At 40.5% G+C, this 16,341-nt stretch overlaps 1 protein-coding gene across 1 annotated transcript in view; it reads right to left on the bottom strand.

The window, feature by feature from the left end:
• Positions 1–66: 66 nt before the first annotated feature.
• LOC129682873 (bile salt sulfotransferase 2-like) overlaps positions 67–16,341 on the bottom strand; it is a 47,805-nt gene continuing 31,530 nt past the window's right edge. Inside the window, exons 2-4 of the mRNA XM_055615444.1 lie at positions 16,149–16,329; positions 10,661–10,838; positions 67–280 (exon numbers count right to left, since the gene is read on the bottom strand). Coding sequence (XP_055471419.1) covers positions 168–280; positions 10,661–10,838; positions 16,149–16,329 — 472 coding nt within the window. The 3' untranslated portion in view covers positions 67–167. The remainder of the gene's footprint in view (positions 281–10,660; positions 10,839–16,148; positions 16,330–16,341) is intronic.

Genomic DNA, 16,341 nt, shown 5'->3' with positions numbered 1-16,341 from the left:
ACACACACACACACACACACACACACACACACACACACACACACACACACACACAGAACTTTCACAGTCCTTGAAGAGGATTTATTTCATGACTCTACCCAGCCTTCCACATTACCAACAGAAAAGTGAACACCGGGATCCACACAAGATTTAAAAGTTGTGAGAACTTATTCCCAGGGGAAGAGTCCGGGAGGGAAACCGGCCATTTTCTCCTGGTACACTTTCTCGAAGGCTTCAGCTTGGGCTACTGTGAAGTGATTCTTCCAGTCCCCAGTTGTGCCTGGAAAACAGAATCGGACACACAGATGGGTTAACAATGCCTAACACTCTTTTGCTCCTCCCTTCTCGTGCTGTTACCATCGGCCTGACACAGCGGAACTGCCAGTTCCGGAAGAACCCTCCTTCTACCTTGATCATGCCCATACAGACTTCTCCGTCTGTGGAAACTGTGCGGCATCGTTTCCTCTCCCAACCTATCTGCCGGACGACCTGAAAGCAGCATCGCCGGCTCTGCCTTTCTGTGTCCAGTGTTCCTTCTTCCCGTCACACCTGCTTCCGTCCCACTATCCACCCACACAGTGCTCATCATCTCAATGATCCAAACGGACCTAAATTGTTCTTTCTATACGTCACTGTTTACTTACAGAAGCTCTTCACAACAGGCATGCAACCTTTAAATAATATTTTAAATTGCTTTTACTTATGTGTGTGTCTGTTCACACGAGTGCAGCAGATGACACAGCTGTGATCAGCATGTCAGCCATCTTGGTTCTTCCAGCAGATACAGGGGAACCAGCCCCTTCCAGCTGAGAACATGCAGAGCTCCTGTTTTCACAGCCATGGTGCTTTGTGGTGCATGAAGATCTATATAGTTTCACCCCCCTGTTCTTTGTAGCACCACCATGAGCTCATAGGCTGATTCTCCTCACTTCATTCCAGTAGGTGTTTAGTTTTGGCCATAGAGATGTCAGATTGTCCAACTTCTCACTCTGCACTGTTGCTACACTAACTCCAGTATCGTCAGTGTAGCATATCAATAGATTGTGCTACAAGACGGAAGACACATTTCCTACGGAAATCAGCTTCCTGGAAGTCCCTAGCAAGAATCCTAACACGGCCATCTAAGCCAAAAGACGTATTCTAAGTCCCATGCTTACTTGGTTGCAGGATTAAATTGATGAGCTTTTTTGCTGTTTCTCTATGATTCTTGAAACAGTACAATTAACTATTCAAGGAAACATTTCTAATAGATCACTAAAAGCTTTAGCAAATAAGAGTAGAAGGAAAATAAAATTTTAGGAGCGGTAATAAATCAGATTCAGCATCAGGAATTGCTAGTGGAAAAACAAAACATTCTAGGTAGTAAAAGGACAAGAGTTTTAGGGCTTTCTAAAGAAAATGTTTGATCAGGATCTGTTAGGATAAATGCTCTGGATATTCCCACTGCAGTAAAGCTACTACAAAACCATTACCTAACACAGGTATTTATGATGAGGTAAAAGGAAGATAGGCAAACATAGAAGGTCAGAGAGTTTTATATTATACTATAAGTTTTACAGACAGGCTAGCTCAAGCATCTTATCTCTAAGGAAAGATTGTAAATCCTTAGCAAGCCAAACAGGAGGAATTTCCCTCAATACTTAACTCTAGGGGGGTGGGTTTGTAAATCTTTAGCCGACTTGGTTCAGAGGGCAATGACAGCCCCTGGACTTCCACTCACTAATTAGTAGCAGTAAACTGTGTAAACACCACTAGTTCTATGTTTGCTCTGCTTTTAGGCCAAGATTTTTTGTAGACACTGCCTTTTACCAGATCGCCTTCAGTTAAAATATAAACTTTGTAAATGTTCTGGGGGATATGTCAACTTTAAGGTGCTTCTTTGTAAAATTACTATAAAAGTGCTGGCTTGACTTCAGTAAAGCACAGAAGATCCAAATCAACATTACGTGGTGTGATCTCTGTCATTTCACCTATCTGTGCCTTCCTGATATCTAAATTCTCTGATTTTCCCACGGGGCACCCAACAGGGCTGGTCTGTAGCACACTGTGTTCCTTCACCCTGGAGGGCTGATGCCTTTCATAAAATTAAATCTTTGTCTTCTGTCTCCTTCTTGATGCCACTGTAACCTTCTCTTTCTGTCTGCCCTCCATTTACAACCCATTGGCCTCTATCCTTGCTTCCTTTTATTTCATAGCTGTGGCACTGGGATTGCTCCATGCATTTCCTTTTTTAATGTATGCATAAAATATGTGTGTAATACATTTGAAAAGTAAAGTGTTTCTTAAATTGCCAAACAGTCCGTTTCTCAAAGAGTGCCAGACATACAGAACATTCTCAGTGTGCGATTGTCGAATGTGTTCATGGGTAAAGTGAGGAAGGTGCTGGCATTGGTGCCTCTTTGCTGATGAGGAAAAATTATTCTTTGAGATGTTACCCAGAACGAGAGTAATGGAGATGGATTTCAATTATAAGATTGACAATGGAAATCATTCTCTTCTGTATAACGTTACTCTCTTTATGTATCATCTAAGTTAATTTTAATCCTTCAGTGGGCTATATTAAAGAAAATATAGTTAATGGATATAAGTAAAAAGCGCCATCAGTTAAGACGGGAACATATCAATATCCATTGCTACTCGGAGGTTCCTTATCTTCTTCATTATTAGAACATATTTTGTCATTGTTTCCCACACCATGCCTGGATCCTGACAAGCCAGAAGAGATACTGTGCTATCAGATTCTAAGCAAGTTCAGTCTGGCTTTCTACTGGAATCAATCAGTCCATATGTGAGAACCACATCTTTGCAGGTACACGCATGGCGTTCTAAGTCCATCTATGTCAAAATCCTGCGCACCTCACTGGCACACATTCCTCTCTATTCCTTCTTTCTAAAAGTCTCCCCAAGTCTTGTGTGTCAGGTGACAGGATAACCCTAACACCTGGTGGCTTGACTCTTGTTGAAAAGGAACTGCCCCATAGTTCAGGATGCTGCTGGTTCTCCAGACCTTTCTAGGCTTTTCTTTTTGTCCTGTAGATAACAGGCTTCTCTCTCTGTCCTCAGGTCATTTTCCCTCAGTGTCTCTGATTAATGTCTTTAGAAACAACTGACATTGATTAATGTCCCAACATAAGCACTGTGTCCAGGAAACCCACTATGAAGTAATTTAGGGCTAGAGCTTCTGATGTTTGTCAGAAGATATTTACCCCCTAATGCCTTGATCCTGACATTGTTTTTACAATCATCTTGTGGCTAATAGTGGCTGAAGAAGGATAAACATTCCTGTCTGCATTTCCTGTGCTATCCAAACATAGATTTATTTTGATTACAATTGTATGTGGGAAATTATTGCTTGGAGCTTAAAACCAGATAAATCCCACCTAGGGACAATTGAGTCTCCCAGGTAAAGCTGATAAAGTATCTATGCAGAGGCAACAAAAATTATTTTACTTGCCTTCTGAGAAGAAGAGCAATTAAAGGATAGGGAAAATAAGTCTAGGAATCCCCTCCTGTCTAAGGCCAGTCGAACACTTTACATAGTTTTTTGATGCTTTATGATTTAGGTATCTAATGGTGAATAATAACATTGATTTGAAAATTAATCTTTGATTTGCTCATATCTTGCTGATTAAAAAATAGCACCAATCTGATACAGGAATTTCAAAGACTAATACTAACCTTATGCACTTTTTCAAAAGTGTTTATGTACATATCCATTTCCGCATCCTCTATAATGAAGCAGTTAAGCAAGTGGGTAATGAAGATGATCATCCCTATTGTTAGGATTTTGGAACTAAACCTGCTCCTGGGTTGCCTAGCAACTTATGATGTCATCGTGTCACTGGCCAGGTGGCCATACCTGAAAGGCGTGGTTACCTTTCCCCTTAAAAGGACCAACTGGCCATGTGGTCCTTCTCTTGATCTCTTTTGCTCTTGGCCTCTTGCCTTCTGGCCCTCTTCCCTCTTTCTATCAGGGCACCCCTCCTCTCTCTTTCCCCCATCATGTCCTGCTCTCCATTCTTTCTTTCTCTTTATATCCATCTAATAAACCTCTTTCACATAAAATCTGTTTTAGTCGACTTTATTTAATTCATCCCCTACCATTTGGTGCTGAAACCTGGGAGGGTCCCCTGGCTTTGCCAGACCCTTTTGAACTCCTCTGGGACAAAATGGATGGCTACAACAGATCTTCTCTGTCCTATCTATGCCTAAAAATCTTTACTTTTCCTCAACTATCTTACTGTGTACAGCACATCTCTCCCACTGCCTACGTCAGCAGCGAAGGTGACCTCCCGGCCTCCACCATGGTACTACCTGCTGCTTGAACTAGTTCTAGGCCCACAGTGATGGCCGGTGGTCCAAGGCATCCAGCTGCGGCACTCTTGGTGAGGGCAGCGGCAGCAGCTCAGATTTGTCCCCTGCCAGTTCGACAAGCCCCGGGAACTCCCATGGCACCAAAATCAACTTTAAAAAATCGCTGGCGCTCCCTAACCTTAGCCTAAAAACCTTTATTTTCTTTCACTGCTTTTATGTGCGCAGCTGCTCAGTGCACCGATCCCCTGGGACACAGTGATGCGAAAATTGGCTTGGGAAAATCGTGCACCACTTCAGGTAAGAAATTGCTGGGAACCCTGTACACAGATTTGCACAGCTGCCTGAGCGAGATTTTAAATCTCCCGTGAGAAGATTGCTGCCATGTTGGTTTTGGGAGGAAACGGGCCGAACCATAGCTTCACTATGATTCCACATGGCTTCTGGTCATTTTGGCTTAGGGCAATTTGGCTCCGCCTTGCCATGCGCTCTCCCTCCCTGTCTCCTGCAGAACTCCGAGGCATACCATGTGCTCACCCCACTCCCACTCCTGTCTCTTTCAATATTCTGCTTACTCTAAGGTGTTACTTTCATACTTTACAAAATCTTTTCTTCCTGATTTCTGTACACTCTGCTCTTAAAATACATACATACATTTTTAAATGCTTTAAATTCTTATTCTAATGATTTATATAATTTTCTCATTGGGTTTGCACATTTACAAGTCTTCCTTAATCATAACTAACTTTATTTTATCTCCTTTTAGACCAGGACAACAACAAGCCTCATTTTAAATTGGTATGGATTTTTATAAAAATTCAAAGTTACATTTTACTATCTATAATTCAACCTTGCTTCAAAAATAAATTTTATATAATAATAAAACTTAAACGTTATAAATGTCTATTCAAATTAAGTTGGTTTAAAATGTACATTAGATGCTCATGTCTTTTCAATTCCTGAATTAATAAATGCTGTTGCTGTTTCTCCTGCCACGAGCTGCCTGTGATTGGTATTCACCACTAGGCTTTCTGGCTAATAGGTTTGCTTTAATAAACTCAAATGTAATTTTAAAATTGCTTTATACTGTTCTACTAAAGTGTTGGTTTTAAAACTCATAACTCGGGTTACCACATATAGTATTTTACCAATATTCTAAATTAAGATCTATAAATTTTAGAGATATCTATGTTAAAGCTTGGTGGCTATGCTGTATCTCTACTATCAAAAGGTTAAAATATGCTTGGTCTTATTTTCTAAAAATGGTATTATTATTAATCTATAGTATAGCCTTAGACTTCTATAAGCTATATACTTTTTATGCACCAAGTCCTACAAAAATCTCTTGTGCTCTCACTTTAATGGACTATATTTATTACTTTTAAGGCTCCAACTTAACAAGGACAAAACCTAAAGTCCTAATATTTAATGGTTAACAAATGCAAGTTAATAGTCATCTCATAGATGTCCAAATCTATATTTACAGTCCTACAGATGCAAACATGGTCTCACTGCGGTTTTTAATAAACAACTGAGGATGGTCATTGATTCACCATACAGGAGTTGGTAAAAATAAGAGCCTTCCCGACAGCCCCATCCAGAGCAAAAGCTATGTTCCAGACCATGGCTGCTGCTCTGAGGCTGCTGGCATTCCCCCACAAAAGACAAGAGGTCTGCAGTGCCCTATCCCACCGTGGTATAGCCAAAAGTCAGTTCCACCAAGTGACTGTTTCAAATACAGCCAAAGGAGACACTGGCCCCGCTGTTGCCTCAACATAACTGCCTGCTAGCAGACTGGCCTCTGGAAGTCAAAATGCTGCCAAGCAGGCTTGTCCTCTGTGCCCAGCCATGGAGGTTCAACCAGCACAAGAGCCATAGACACTTCCAGCCTTCTAGCTCCTTGGCCTGGTGGAAGACAAATAAATGACTCCTTGATTCAGTGACCTCCATCACTCTCGCCCAGCTCAAAGTAACATCGCAGGTCTGTTTTGGCCTCACACTGGGGTCCCACGGACATGTTGCCAACTTCTATCTTGGGAGACTTCAGATGCCTTCTCAGTTCTCTTCAATATGCAGAAGACCAGGCCTTAAGCCTAAGTTAGAGCTGATATTGTCAGGCCTAGACACAATATGCCTAGTTGCTAGACTCAAGAAACAGAACTAACTGTAACCTTTTACCATCCTTTAGCTAAAGGACAATAAATGTTCGTAGCAGTCTCACCTATGCCTTAAGATTGATAAACACCAGTTATACATACTTATGTCTAAGAAAATGCCTTAAGATTGGTAAATGTAAGTTATGCATGATTGAGAGTCTAAGAAAGTGTCTTAAGGTTGGCAAATGCAAGTTATAAATGTTTGAGGGTCAAAAAATGTTTTAAGATTGGTAAATACAAATTATAATGGTTACAAGGTCTAAGGTGATTAAAGATATCCTAAATAGGTAAAACTGCTTAATAGTTCTTCCTGTTTCTATGTTCCTGTTATATTGGCTGTCCAGAACTTTGACCTTTATCAATAGAGCTCTGATTTATTAATCTAACTCTAATACAAAAACATTCCGATATCACCCACTATCATAGCTCCAAGCTCAAGATTTTTAATCTCTATAATGTTTGCTGATATTAATGTTTAAGATCAAATGAGTTTCCACTTCTACTTCATGAAAGGCCTCTGCCTTTTCAGAGCTCACCTTAAAGAATGCTTGTACTGTTAATACAAATGTGAATGTCTACTGCCTTTTCTACAATGTATATTTCAGTGCAGGTTACAATTGTGATGCTAACATGTCTAAAGTTTTATCCCCTTTGTAAAACTTAAGAGTAATTCTTGTAAGCTGCAGGAAATCATCTGAATCCACCTCTCAGGTCAATGGGGCTCCAGATAAGTACTACATTTATTGCCTATCTTAGAAGGTGGGATTCCTCCACTTTCCCTGGTTTTGGGACTTTCCTTTCCGAGCTACCAGATTGCTATCTTCTGCATGCAACACCAGCTGGATTGGTGAGTTCTCCTCATTGGCCAGCCACTGGATTGGTGAGTTCACCTCATTTAACAGCATAAAACACCTCTCTTGATAGGGGAAGCTTGACTGTTCAGTGTAGAGCAACTTCCTACTATCTTTAGAGATGGAGGGATCCCTCCTCAGCCATAGTTTTCACTGGCTATGGTTGACCTTCTCTGATGACCTCCATTTAGGGCTTCCTTTACCTTGGGAGAGCCTCCCACATGCACAGTCCCTTCTCTCCCCTTCACGCTCCCACAGGAAAATCCTAGGTGGACTTTGCTCTCTTGGGCAACTGTGCCCCTGGTCTCTGGCCAAAAGCTGATGAGCTATTGGATTAGGTAGGACCATTGTTACTCAGTCATACCTTGCCTTTGGGAAGCCACTAGAAGGCTTCTCTGCCTCCCAATGAGAAATGCCCAGAGACCTGTTCCTCCAGATTCTCCTCTGGGATGTCTTCTGAAGGATTTCAGGTTTCGGCACCTAGTGCCCACTTTAAGGGCCTCTAAGTCTACACAATTCTCTAACCAAACCTCGCCTCAATGACAGATCCAGAACAAAGCCTTTTTAATTACTTTTTTAATTAATTAGTGATTGGGTTAATAAAGGTCCCCCCAGGTAAGCAGAGGTTTCCATGTTCAAGTCTCTTTGATCCAAACCATCCACATCTGTTCACTCTCCCAAACATTTTAAATATGTACCTAAAGGATTTTCGCCATAACTACATAACTTTATCTTCTGCCTATATATATGTTTCAGTGTCCAGCCAGACACAGATGTTTCCTATAGTCACAACTATAGGTAGCGCCAAAGCAGCTACCACAAGTGTTCCAGTCTGACCTCACAGACTTCCAACAAGCTGGACCTACACTTTCCCTCCCAGCCAGGTATGTTCTCACAGACCCTGGACAATATCAAAGCAGCCTGTTCTTCCTGGACTTGTCCAGCATTTCAGCATTTGACCTCCCTACAGCACCCCCAATGTCAGCAGGAAGTAGCCAGAAGAGAATCTACACATGTTATTCACTTATTAACAAAAGACTGGAATGGTGTGTTTCAGGACCAGGACAAGCTTCTCCCAGCATTCCTCAGTCCCCACCTGCTGCCTTGCGTGGCTGGCAACTCTCTACTGACAACCCTCTGCCCTAAATTTTCCAGGGCAGAGGCCTTCCTTTTGACATGTAATCTGCATATTTTGTTGCTATTATTTCTTTTCTCTCTCTTCACCCCCTACATGACAACCAAGAGCTGCTTCCAATGAGCCTAAATTTATATACTTTAACTTACCTTACATAAGAAGCAGCCCAAGTTCCTCATTTTTTAATTATAGAAAAAAGGAGGAATGTTAGGATTTTGGAACTAAACCTGCTCCTGGGTTGCTTAGCAACTTATGATATCATCGTGTCACTGGCCAGGTAGCCATACCTGGAAGGCATGGTTACCTTCCCACTTAAAGGGACCAGCTGGCCATGTGGTCCTTCTCTTGGTCTCTCTTGCTCTTGGCCTCTTGCCTTCTGGTCCTCTCCCCTCTTTCTATTGGGGTTCCCCCTCTTTCTTTCTCCCCTCTCTCTTTCTCCCTATCATGTCTTGCTCTCCCTTCTCTCTCTCTCTCTTTGTATCCATCTAATAAATCTCTTTCATATAAAATCTGTTATAATTGTCTTTTTTTTTAATTTGTCCCCTAACACCTATCAGTGACCTGGTTTCCAGTGAGACTCATGACTTATTAGCTGTGTGTCACACTAGTATAAGGAAAATAATTTTCAAGAGTAAAAGTTGTCTTCAAATGCAAAAAACCATATATGCCACATATAATCATTAGGAAAATTAAATTTCAGTAACTATGAAGTTAGATCAAATGTTTTATTAGAACTACAGTATAATTACTGTTCTTAGCATCATGTATGTATGTGTGTATGTATGTATGTATTCCCCCTATCATCTATGCTACATGACAAACATTATGTGCATTTGGGAGAGATTAAATCCAAGTGTAATTTCATCCTAACAGAATTTTCTTGGAAAAGAGAAAATAAAAATGGTTCTCATGGAATTCTATTGCATCTGCTCCAATTTGTCTTTGCCAAAATTTTCCTTGTCAGTTTCCATAGCCCTGCTCTATTAAGAAAGCCATTTAATTCCTTGAGGTCTTTAACAACAGCCTTTGATGTTCACTATTTTACCTCTGCTGAATTCAGACTCCTTACAGGAAACCAAAGAATGGCCATTTCTCTTAGCTGAGACCTTGCTTTTAGTACAGAAAATTCTATCTCCATACAATCTAGAGCCCAGGAATCAGAGGTCAGCTGCATCTTTTAGCTGCCTTGATCCTTAGTGTATAAATATCTGTTTTCTTGTGAGTGATAGGACATTATGCTTAAATCTGAGTCCGAACATACAAATTGTGAGTTCACCAAAAGTATAAAATTAAGTACATTTTAGTAATTGTTTTAACTTTATTATCTCTATGTAAACTTCTGATGTCCTTACATTCTTAGTATCTGATTCTCACACTCTGAAGCAGAGAAGGACTCAAGGTTAAGGCTGGATCATTTAAAGTATAAAGCATTTAAAAGTATAAATTAAACCCATAACTCTCTACTTCCTTCATCCATATCCAAGTTTGTACTCATTGTTAAATATCCAACATCTGACTTTCAACTCTGAGTCCCATCTCATTTATTATTTTCTAATCAGGTATAGGTGAGACTCAAGGTATGATTCATTCTGGCAAAGTTACTGCATAGCTGTAAAACTTCACCCACAATCTGCTTCCAGCAAAGAGGTTGCACAGACATAGCATGGAACTTCCTATTCCAGGAGAGACGATTCAGAAAGCAGAGAGGCCGGGAGCCTAAAGCAATCCAAACAGAAGTTGGCAAATACCATCAGATTTTACACTGGAGAATAATTTTCTTAGCCCTTATTGGGTTTCCTCTCAACCTAATTTCTGGGGCATCAATATTAACCCATTTGACATCTATGTAATTTCCATGGTGCTGTGGTTATCATCTTTGCTTTACTGCTCTGAATGTTTTGTTTTTAGAGTTGAGGTCTACAAGACAGGGAGCTTTACCAACCCTCATAGAAACATGACTACTTTTTCATTTTCCATTGAAATTATTGAACATGATGCTCTGCAACCCCAAGATCATCTCCTAGAACAAATCATCTTTTTGGATGCTGAAGCCTCCATCATCACCATGGAAAGATTCCCCTCTAAGGCCTCTGAGAAAGGAAGAGGGGTGAGCAATGACTGCTGACACATTCCCAACATGTCTTAGAGGCTCATTGACACAACAAGCCCTCCACTTGATCTGACATATTCTGAATTTTTCTTTTTACCTTTTCTCATGAGCTTCAAACCATTAGTAATCACGTCTTCTGAGATGAGACTATAATTGGACATGTTGTTTTCCTTCATGGCTTGGAAGGAGCTGTGCTTGAGAACCAGATCCAGCTCATTTGGCTCTAATTTCTTTCCTAGGAAGTCACAGATCTTCTCTATAGTTCCCCTTGGGTCCTAAAAGAAGAAGAAAGAAAAATGAGCATTATCAACAGAAAGCTCTCTCAAGACAGATGCAGAAAATTAACTGTGGGTGGAGGATCAGAAAAGGGACATGAAGAAAGAAATGGAACCATCAAAAATGGGATTAATAAAGAAACAGGCCATGGAGACAAGCCATAAGTCACAGACACATCAATATGGCTGACCTTTGGCCCCTAAAGACAAGAGGTTGGATTTTCTTTTAGGAAAAAGAGGATATTAGCGACAGGGTCACATATAACTCAGGTTAAACTTAAACTTTCTTTGTAGAGGAAGATGACCTTGAACTTCAGATCCTACTGCCTCCATCCCATTAAGTACACTCAGATGTTTTTTACTTAAGACGGGGTGCTTCACTATAAAGTCTGCCTTGTGGGATGGAAGTTGCTATGGAGACCTGTCTCCCTAGAGTCCACAGAGATCATCCATCTGGCTTTTCCTCCCAAGTGCTAGAATTGAAGTTACATAGAACAATATGCAACCTGCTCCGAGATATTTAAAGACACTTATAGAAGTACTACTAGACAATGATCAAGGTGAATGAAAGAACTTTCTCAATGATCTTGACAGAGATTATGCTTATGTCGAATATAATAATATTTGACATTATATATAATTATACAATAATTTATCATCCATTATAATTTATTATAATTAATTAAATTAATTTAAATAATTAATCATAATAATTTAATTACTATAATAATGAATAAATTATTGTTGATTTATTATAATTTATTACAATTATCTATATATAATTATATAATAATACAATTTATTTCTGTAGGCTAACTGAGAGTAACAGAGAGAGTAACCGAAAGTAACAGTTACATAAAAATGTTCTCAATACTTATTACTTGGAGTATTTCTGAGATATTCTGCTTTGTTGTAAGAAACTCCTGCTGTACCTCAGATAGACATAAAATTCCCAATCTTCCTGCCTCAGATACCCAATTTTTGGAAGTTCATCTGTTAAGTTAAGCTAACACAACTAGCTTAATCCTAGGTAATAGTCATAATAAGGCAAAATCTTGGAACACTGAACATTTTGCTTTGAATTGTAGCTCTTTTTCAGAGGCCATAAAATTGTTTTTTGGCTTAAAACTTTTTTATTCATTTCACCACACCTCCAGTTTATGTTTTGTATGAAGACAAACAACCATGAGAATTAGAAAAAATGTGTTAAATGGACAGAAAAGAGACTGTTGGGAATCCTCAGCACTGTGCAGCAGGGATAGCTAGGTAATGGACCTTCCTAGGGAAAACTTAATTTCATAATGAGAAAATAAAAGATTTAATACATAACCAAAAAGGTGTGATGAAAAGCTTTGCATTCTACATGTAAACTTACTGTTTTCTGAAACATAACAATATAAGGTCAGATGATTTTTAAAATTTTTTGTTATTATAATTTATTTACTTGGTATCCCTGCTGTGTCCCCCTCCCTCATCTCCTTCCAACCCCACCCTCTTTTCTTCTTCTCCCCCTATACCCTACCCTGGTCCACTGATAAGGGAGGTCTTCGTCCCCTTCTCTTTGATGCTAGCCTATCTGGTCTTAAAAAGACTGGTTGCATTGTTTTCCTCTGTGGCCTGGCAAGGCTGCACCCCCCAGGGGGAGGTAGGTGATCAGAAAGCCTGTTACTGAGTTCATGTCAGAGATAGTCCCTGCTGCCCTTATTAGGGACCCCACGTGGAGATTGAGTCTGTGGGCTACATCTGAGCCAGAGTTTTAAGTCAAATTATGTTTGAATAATGTTACTTTTCTCTTTTTTTCTTTTTGCACTTTAAATTTTTTCATGGAAATTTTCCTCAATCTCTTCATGGAGGAAGGTAGGCTGACAGTAATGCTTCACATTTCCCTGTGATTCTTAGGATCCCATTCCCCCATATCACCCTTAGGTCTGCAGCAGAAAACCTGTGGCAGCACTCCCTATTTCTAGTGGATCCAAAGAACTTTACCTTCTAAAATTGTTGGCTCCACTTATATTATCCCAGCCCCCAAGTCCCAGCACTCTAGGAACTCACAGACCACTCTGGCCAGGAAACAGGTAAGCTAACTACAGATCTTCACCTCTCCCCACATTTCTCAAAGTCCAGTCACCCAGTCTCATACTCAAGTCTGCATCAGAACACCTGCTGCAGCCTCCCTTTCATCCTTGCCCCAATCTTCAGTGGATCACAGGGATTCAATCCCCCAAATTTCCTTCTTCCCACTCATTGATTTGTCCCAGCCCCCAACTCTAGCATCTCCTGAGAAGCCACAGGCCATTCTGACCAGGGAAGCAAGTAGGCTACAACTGCAACTCTCCCTCCATCTTTTACCTCCAATTTTTGAGTCTCATCCCCAGCTCTTGAGCGAATCTTCTGCTGTGGACTCTCCTCACTATCTGGACCCAGTCCTAGGAGACAAACTAAGCAGATTCTGGTGTAACACCCTGCTTTTCTCCTGCTGTAAAGTCCTACCACCAACTCCAGTCCCTATACTTACTCCTAAGTCTCAGGTCCCAATAACAAGAACCACAGTTTACCTTGTACAGGCAGCACAGAGCAACCACATTGTACTAAGAACCAGAGCAAAAACAGAAGCAAAGGTACAAAACACCCAGCCAAAAAAGACAAGGCCAGATATCAGCACAGAGAATTTTAATCTTGCCAATCTAGGATGTCTAAATGTGAGTATAAAAACACAATCAATAACAGCCTAGACAATATTAGAGCTTAGTGATCATACCATAGCAGACCCAGGATATTCCAACATAGCTGAAGCACAAGGAAAAGTCTTTAAAACAACTCATACAAATATGATAGAGGTCCTTTTAAAGGAGATGAATATGTCCTTTAAAGATATCCTTGACATCATTAAAAAAAAAACCTTTGGAAAGAAATGGATTAAAAATATCTCCACTTTAAAGTGGAAACAGAATCAATGTAGAAAATCCAAACTGAAGGAAATCTTAAAACAAAAATTTTAGAAACTCAAACAGGCATCTCAGAGGCAAGCTTCACCGACAAGTACAATGGATGGAAGAGAGACACTTAGGAATTTAGGACATGATAGAATAAATAGATACACTGGTCAGGGGAAATGTTAAATGTAAAAACTTCCTGGCATAAATATCCAGAAAATCTGATGCCCAAATATAGAAATAATAAAATAGATGAGGAAGAAAAAACCCAGGTCAAAGGCACAGAAAAAGTTTTCAACAAAATTATAGAAAAAAAAAATTCTAACCTATAACAAGAAGATGCCTATCAAAGCACAGCAAGGATACAGAACACCAAACAGTTTGGACTAGAGAAGAAAGTCCTCTGAGAACATACTAATCAAAACACTAAATGTTACAGAACAAGTTATGGAAGGGTGGGTGAGGGCTAGGATGGGAGAATCAGGTGGGAAGTAGGAAGGGAGAGGGCCTTTTGCAACAGAACACAGGAAGAGACAGGTAAATGTAGGAGGTATTTGAAGGGTGGTATGGAAACCTTAAATCGTAGAAACTTCCTAAAGTCTGTGCATATATGAAGGTGATCAGAATGAATCACCAAATAATGGAGGAGACACAACCCTAACTGGCCATCTGTTGTCACCAGAACATGTTCCAGTAATAGGATTGGGTTACATCCGATTGAATTGTTGCCCGAAAGGGCTCCAAGGCTCCCTGAACAACCCAGACTCTTGCTAAGACTATTAGGTTGCTCTCCACAAACTGACAGCAATGCCCCATTGCTAAAGACAACACCTACACAAGATATCTAAGCGGTGCCTACAAAGAAGAGTCACCACTAAATTTTGTGTCTGTGGTAGAGGAAGGCATTCTTCATGCTCCACAAAGAAAAATATAAACACCAAGGTAGACACAAATCCTTTGATCTACAGTGACATGCTGCTTGTAAGAGTTGCTAGGTGAGTGGTGGCTCAAAATTTGTGGGAGGAACCAACCAAAAATTGATTGATGTAAGCCTCACTCCATGAGATGTAACACTTGCCCTACCCTGACCAAGAACCTGAGACTACATAACTGTGGGACCTATGGGAAAAATGCTCTTAAAATAGCGATGAAATGACTCCTGGTGATATTCTGCTGTACACATAGAACAATGGCTTGTTTAAGCACAGTCAGGGAAGCTTCCTCTTGCAGCAGATGGGGACAAATACAAAAACCCATAGCCAAATACACACCCTGACACACATTGGAACCCCCAGCCCTAAATGGGCAGTCCCCATTAACTCCCTCTCTCCAGAGCTCAGGGGGCCTGCAGAATAAGAGGCTGAAAGGATGTAAAAGCAGGAAGGAGTCGAGGACCCCAAGAAAGCTAAGCTCTTTAAAACAATAGGAGCAAAGCTGATATGAACCCCCAGAGACTGCAGCAGCACGCACAGGACCTGCCTGGGTCTGCACCAGGTATTCTGTGTATGGATCTCATTGCTTCTCGTTTAGTGTTTTCATGAGTTTCCTGAGTGAAATAACGCGTGGGTCTCTGATTCTTGTGCGTTCAGTTGGGTCTTTTCATTTGTTGGTTTGTCTGGTCCAAGTTCCATGTGATAGTTTTTGTTTTGTCACATGTTCAAACCTGTTAGGATTTCTATTGCTGCGATGAGACATGCTGACCAAAGAAACTTGAGTAGTAAAGGGTTTAGTTGGCTTACACTTACACACCACTGTTCATCACTGAAGGAGGCCAGGACAGGAACTCAAACAGCACAGGAGCCTGGTGGTAGGAGCTGAGGCAATGGAGGTGCTACTGGCTTGTTCATCGAGGTCTACCAGGCCTTCTTACAGAACCCAGGACCCAGCCCAGGACCACTCAATGTCTGAGCCCTCCTCCATCACAATTAGTTAAGACTGGGCCTTACAGGTTTACCTGCAGCCACATTTTATGGATGCATTATCTTAATTGATGTTTCCTCTTTCAGATGACTCTAGCTTGTGAGAGATTGATATAAAACTACCCAACAGGTCATTGAAATTTTATTTTATTATTTGGAGTGTTTTCCTGTTGTAGCAGATTTTTTTTTTTTTGAGAAGAAAACTTTAAAGTTGGTGGGTAAGGAGGTGCAGAGAATCTGAAAGGCCTTCAGCACAGGATGAATATGATCAAAATATATTCAAATTTAAAGGTTGTTTTAATTAATAAAATGTAATAAAACAGAGATTGCCAAAACGAAAAGAAATCACACTCTCAGCAGCCTTCCCTATGACCTGGGTCTACTTCTATAGGTAATCAGGCTGGAGGACTGCTTCTTCTAGTCCTTACCTGTGTGGGGCCTGTGAGAATGATGCTTACCCTTTTCAGGTCTTCATAGCTCAGTAACAGGACATTGTCCAGTTCTCTAATGGACAGCCAGCCACGGATGTGCTCAAACCATGATCCATAAAAAACTGTGTGAGGGGAGGAGGAAAGTGTCCATTTCAAAACATGAAGTCTGCTTGTTTTTTTTTTCCACTTTTCTGCAAACAGCTGATAGCTTTACTAAGAA

Source organism: Psammomys obesus, unplaced genomic scaffold, assembly GCF_907164565.1.
Source record: "Psammomys obesus unplaced genomic scaffold, mPsaObe1.curated_primary_1811, whole genome shotgun sequence".
In the NCBI taxonomy this organism is placed as follows: Eukaryota; Metazoa; Chordata; class Mammalia; order Rodentia; family Muridae; genus Psammomys; species Psammomys obesus.
This window is presented reverse-complemented; position numbering and strand designations above follow the sequence as displayed.